The sequence below is a fragment of the Lipophrys pholis genome (genome assembly GCF_963383615.2).
Source record: "Lipophrys pholis genome assembly, chromosome: 4".
Lineage (NCBI taxonomy): Eukaryota > Metazoa > Chordata > Actinopteri > Blenniiformes > Blenniidae > Lipophrys > Lipophrys pholis.
The window spans coordinates 18,293,385-18,299,384 of NC_137637.1; the positions used below are offsets into that span (position 1 = coordinate 18,293,385).

The 6,000-nt window shown below is 39.4% G+C and overlaps 1 protein-coding gene across 5 annotated transcripts in view; it reads left to right on the plus strand.

Annotated features, from left to right (window-relative positions):
- LOC308108224 (tensin-2-like) overlaps nucleotides 1–5,588 on the plus strand; it is a 28,340-nt gene extending 22,752 nt beyond the window's left edge. For 4 of the 5 annotated variants that reach the window (XM_080461018.1, XM_080461021.1, XM_080461020.1 and 1 more), the window contains 10 exons: nucleotides 37–187; nucleotides 290–1,149; nucleotides 1,277–1,408; nucleotides 1,778–1,870; nucleotides 2,069–2,146; nucleotides 2,346–2,423; nucleotides 2,575–2,743; nucleotides 2,926–2,994; nucleotides 3,301–3,330; nucleotides 3,533–5,588. In XM_080461018.1, the coding sequence (XP_080317144.1) occupies nucleotides 37–187; nucleotides 290–1,149; nucleotides 1,277–1,408; nucleotides 1,778–1,870; nucleotides 2,069–2,146; nucleotides 2,346–2,423; nucleotides 2,575–2,743; nucleotides 2,926–2,994; nucleotides 3,301–3,330; nucleotides 3,533–3,677 (1,805 nt within the window). In that variant the 3' untranslated portion in view covers nucleotides 3,678–5,588. The remainder of the gene's footprint in view (nucleotides 1–36; nucleotides 188–289; nucleotides 1,150–1,276; nucleotides 1,409–1,777; nucleotides 1,871–2,068; nucleotides 2,147–2,345; nucleotides 2,424–2,574; nucleotides 2,744–2,925; nucleotides 2,995–3,300; nucleotides 3,331–3,532) is intronic. The other variant, XM_080461019.1, reaches the window with a different exon arrangement.
- The last annotated feature ends 412 nt before the right edge of the window (nucleotides 5,589–6,000 follow it).

Below are 6,000 nucleotides of genomic sequence, written 5' to 3' on the forward strand. Positions count from 1 at the left end.
TTATACCTTCATCTATATTAATCTCTCCTTTTAAAGTGGATATGGCAAAGACAGACGCAGATGATAATGTGTCCCAAGCTTCAGTGAGTAAATCTGACTCCAATGGTCAGTCAAGCACCCCTGGACTGGACTCCGATCATGACTATACAGTTATTGGGAGCAGCAGCCCCACACACACAGAAGACAGGTAGGTAAAGCTTATCCTAACAATCCCAGAAAGTCAATTAATGTTTGTCCTGTTATTGAAAGTTTTCAACTATTTGTATAATATATTTCACCTTTTTGCTAGTGTGAATGCTGACAGCCCTCCACAATATCAAGAAACAGCTACGCATCAAGAGCCCGACAAAGATAACAGCAAATCCATTACACCAACAGGAACACAAAGCTCAAGTTTAACCATATCTGTGAGTCCAACAGAAACATCAAGTGGGTCTTGTCAGAGTTTGACTGCTGAGGGTAAGCCTGAAGCTGCCAACATAAATGACAATAGGAAATCACATTTTTCAAACTATGCTGCTGTGATCATCGCCCCAGTCCAAGTGCAGCTGAATGGATCAGCCCTACCCAGTGATAGTCCAACTGAATGCAGTAGCAGAGGTGCATCCATGAATCCGTCTGCCAGTCCAACTTCTACCCCTTCCACCCCAAATTCCCCAAGTACTCCTCTTGGCTCCCCAGAGCTGCCGTGCTCTCCACAGCGCTCCACCTCCACAGCAGACATACCAGGACGAAAACTGACCCCAGACAGGGACAGCTCAACTGACACTAAACCTCCATCCCCCGTGCCTGACGGATACCACACACCAACCTTCCCTTTATCATCTTACTACTACTCACTGCTAAACGTCCCCCACGTTCCTTACACTGGCTATACTGCAGTCACTATCCCTGCCATCCAGCCACCGCTCCCAGAGAAGAAACGCTTTTCCTCCATGGCGGGATCCCTGAACGGACACAATCACCTACTTCGGGTCTCCTCAGCTCCTTCTCCCACCCACCATGTTACGTTTTCCACTGCTGTAGCAGATCAAAGAAGAGGCTCTCCACAGCATACTGGCAGAGAGGAGACGGACATCAGGGTGAATGCAAAGTTTGTCCAGGACAGCTCGAAATATTGGTACCGACCGGGAATTTCCAGAGATCAGGGTGAGTGTTGAAAAGAAGACCAAAACATGAGGCACGACACACAATGTTGTAGAGCGTATGTTACACGTCCAATGTTTGTTTATGGACATTGAAACATCTTCACACTCCTGTATTTTCTTCACAATAGCCATCGCTGTGTTGAAGGACAAAGAACCTGGAACTTTCCTGATTAGAGATAGTAATTCTTTCCAAGGTGCATATGGCCTGGCCCTCAAGGTGGCTACTCCTCCTCCTAATGCCAACATCACTGCAACCAAAGGTATGTCATCAAAGTTTTTTATACTTCTAAAGTATTGATCTAGTCATAGTTTCAAAGTGAGTTTCCATTCATCACAGTCCAAGCTGTCAAAACAAGGAGACATCCGAAACCTATAATGCAGTGTCACCCCAATACCAGAGTTAAGATTTTCTGTTCATATTGCATTTTTGTACAATGCAGGGATTTTTGAAGCTTTAGACATACTATAGACAAAAAAATCATTTCAAGTGTGAAATTAAAATCCCAGTTTAAGCATCTGACCAGAATAAAGCGGCAACTATATCTGATCCGTCCAAAAGAATTGCATCGTGTTTTATTTTTTTATGTATGGTCATAAAATATTTCTCTTTCTCCTCCCCTCTTTCCCAGGGGATCCTCTGGAACAGCTGGTGAGACACTTTCTTATTGAGACCGGGCCACGGGGAGTGAAGATCAAGGGCTGCCAGAATGAGTCCTACTTCGGTCAGTTCATTTGCAACTGCTACTTTAGGCATCAAACACTCAACCAGTCACATACTGAAACAGACTTCATAAATCCATATCAAGTGTTGTTTTTAATTTAGTCCCCCCACTGTCACTCAAATCCCCTTATTGTAATCTCCTCTAATCTGTCTCAGTTTATGATCTGTAGTGTTTCTTTACTCTTTGTTTTTGCCACAGGAAGTTTATCCGCTTTGGTGTACCAGCATTCAATCACCCCCATTTCTCTGCCATGTGCCCTTCGCATCCCAGACAAAGGTAGACTTAACAGGCATTTAAATTTAATACCAAAGGTACATTTTCAGCTAAAAGCAATGCAGATTACTCAACACTAAATATGAATGTGCTTAAAGTATTATTTCTTTATTTCTTTATTTCTTTTATTATGCTTATGCTACATGGACAGTAGAAATAGATAAATAGAACTCAAGTGTGACTGGAGTCCATGACATTTCAGATCTGGTTGGGGAGCTTCAGGAGATGCAGAGTGCAACAAACACCAGCACAGCAGCTGACCTCCTGAAACAAGGAGCAGGTAGCCCACCCACTCATTTCAACAGTGCAGCAGCTGCAGTTCTTACTTTCAACCAGCTGAGACTGCTAACACTTCACATGTTCATATATTGGCACCAGCCAGCCAGAGCATAATGAAATTATTTCACATTTTTATCTTTCTAATGAAACAGCTTGCAACGTGCTCTACCTGAACTCAGTAGAAACGGAGTCCTTAACGGGGCCCGAGGCGGTTTCCAAGGCAACCAAGTGTACTTTGGCTCTGAATCCTCGTCCGGTGGCCACAGTGGTCCACTTCAAAGTGTCCTCCCAGGGCATCACACTAACAGACAGCAAAAGAAGGTATCTTTATATGTTCCTTATCAGAAGCAGCATCACAATTTAATTCAGTATGCAATTTTAGAAAATGTGTGAAGCAGTATTATGCTTTTTGTTTGGATGCACGATGTGTGATATTTGAAGCAGTTTGATTGGGAATCATCCGTGTAACTTTAAAAAGACTAATATGATATCTCTGTTCTCAGGCTATTTTTCAGGAGACACTACCCAATCAACAGTGTCACTTTCAGCAGTCTTGACCCTCAAGATCAGAGGTGAAACACTGAAACACAAGAAGATATATGTTAATAAAAGTGTTGTATAAACAATAACTGGTATCTTCAGTAGATGAGTAGATGTGCTGCTTTTTGTAAAAACAAAAAAAGAAAGAAATTCTTGTTCCAAACTTATATTTTTAGAATATAAGTTCTTTTTGTGAGGTGTTTGTCTGCTTCTTCACTCTGAGAAGTGAATGTAGATTGAGCTTGTATTACAAAGCAGCATCCACGTCCTTGTTATTCATGTGTTCCTACGTTTTGTCTCTGTGTCTCTATCTCTGTCTCTGTGTGCCCGTGCTTCAGGTGGACTAATTCTGATAGCACGTCAAGCAAGTAAGTGCTTGTGTCACTGTGTGTGTGTGTCTCTTTGTGGGTCATATTGTCGACTGGCACAGTCTTTTTCTTTGCATGGCAATTGATCACGGTCAGATTATTTATTTTTTTCATCTAATTGAAAGAGTTTGGTCTCTATGCGCGGCGGATACTGTTTTTCTCTCCTGTCATTTGACCTCTCTTGTTTTTCTGTCCGGTGCAGGATGTTTGGTTTTGTGGCGAGGCGCACCGGCACGGCCACAGAGAACGTGTGTCACCTGTTTGCAGAGATAGACCCCGAACAGCCCGCTGTGGCAATCGTCAACTTTATCAACAAAGTCATGCTGGGGCCACAGCTAAGAAGATGAGAGAGCCTGAGTCTGAAATCTCAGCACAATTTCGAGATGTTAATATAATTTTTACATAGCGTTTTATACTGTAAATCATCCAAAACTACATTTTTGCTTGCATCTGTGCTGCGATCTTCTGTGCTTGGCTCTAGGACTGTTGCTTTTCTTCATATGAAACTAGTTCTGGCAGATCACTCCTCTCCAGGTGAAAGTATTGTCTCAGTGTTGGTTTACAGTGTTATCGAGGTATAGTTTGAAAAAGCCAAAGATTGTTTTAACTTAGGTGATCTACTTTGCCAAAAGAGATTGAAGTGAGTTTTGCACTTCTTTTTGTTTGTTTCTGTGTTTACTGGTGATCGGTGAGACAATTGCAATAAAGTTTCAGGCTGTTCACATGATATGCAACAAATTCCACATTTTTGGCACATTCAAAATTGTAGAAACCAGGAGCTCAGAAGGTTCAAAGGACGTGGAAGACGGACAAAGCAAGTCTTAAGGTGGCAACAGTGATAAAGAGAATATTCAGGATCTTTGATAAACAATGATGGTAAACTATGAAAATGCACAATTAAAAGTAAACTTCCTGCATGTAAAACCTTACTAGACAGCAAATATTATCTAAGTATAACAAGTAACACTTTATACTTATTATACTTATTCACAGTTGTACTAATTTGAGCTAGTTTATGCAGAGTTTGAGCAACATCATTGTACTGTTACTGTCTTGTACCTGTCCAAAATCTGTCCCTGGGTCCAGTCACGGTCCAAGGTCCGGATTTATATAACCTGTACCCACTATCCCTGAATCATCAGCTACAAAGGGCCATTTTTGTAGGGTTTGAAAACATATAATCACTTTGGACAACCCTGCTCTAAATAGCCAATAGGTTTCTAGGTTCAAAATCACTACATTTGGATGTATCGTATGTGGCTTTATCTTAACATGTGATGTATAAACAGATTGAACAGATCATAATCTGAAACGTGAGTAAAGCCATTGAGCAGCTATGGAAGAACAAATAGGATAAAGATTTGATTGGAATGCAACCCTAAAAGTGGAGTATAAATACTGAAACAAAATACAAGTACCTTCAGTTTTACTCCAACTAAAACTTGAGTAAACATAATTAGCTACATTCCATCACTTTGGTTAAACGGACATGATTGCTTTTATGTTCACAGTGTGACATGTGAAGAGTAAAGTGTGTGATTTACCTGAATGACACACAAAAGACACAACTCAGATGAAAGAGGATTTCAACAATCATATATCTAAAAAATACATGAGTTTTGTGTATGTCTGAAAATAAAATTAAGTGGAATTCTAAACACTAATGATTTGTAGTGTGGCAAGTAAAACTAATATCAGCCTTAATCCATCCATTTATAGCTGACCAAGCCGATAATGAATGAAGACGGAGGTCACCCTGGACAGGTCATATCTGCCTTAACAGAAGATAAATATGTAACATCTGAGAAGCTTCGTCTCTTCTATAAATAACAAAAGAAAATGTTATTTTGTGAAGCTATGAAGTAATGTAAACAATGTTGATGATAAAATGAGACAGAAAGGTTTGATCATATCAGTGGTAGTTACTGCCCCATTTTCAGCATATATATCAACATTTGTGAAGACAAAGTGATTAGTTTCCAGGATAAGTTTCACTTTAAGCCAAAGACTTTCTTTGTCAAAAGTTTTCTTGTGTTTTTTGTTCTTTTTTAAGTCATATCTATATCATTTTTGTTTGGTATTTGTGTGTTTTTATAAACTAAGACAACATTTAAATGACTTCAGCACAATCATTATTTTTCATATTGGATTTTTATGTAAAAAAAAAAAAAAAAAGGAGTAATATATTTTAGGTGTCTGAGGTAGTGGAAAAGAACTGTATGTCACATTTGACAAGAATATTAAAGACTTTCAAACTGAATGAAACGTGTCATTATTGGAAAGGTTCATCTGGCATTTATGTTGAGATATTTTCCTTTTAAATACTTTTTTTTCATCAGGCAAGATATTGAAGTTTAGTCGATTATGTATAGTATATATTGTGTTACTTTCCACCACACCAATAAAGTCTTTGAGACTTGTGCTAAAAAGAAAACCAATTCAGGGGTATTTACAGGATCCCATTCTAGGGGTGATAAGTTTAGTTATAATCGTTTCAAAGAACAAAGTTACCTGTCACAAGTGAGATTTCCCAAAGCAAATGAAATAAAAAATTAAATTAGACACATAAAATGTTGACGACTTAAAAAGTGACTTATTGGAATTAAAAGGATGAGGTCCCACCGAGATTTGAACTCGGATCGCTGGATTCAAAGTCCAGAGTGCTAACCA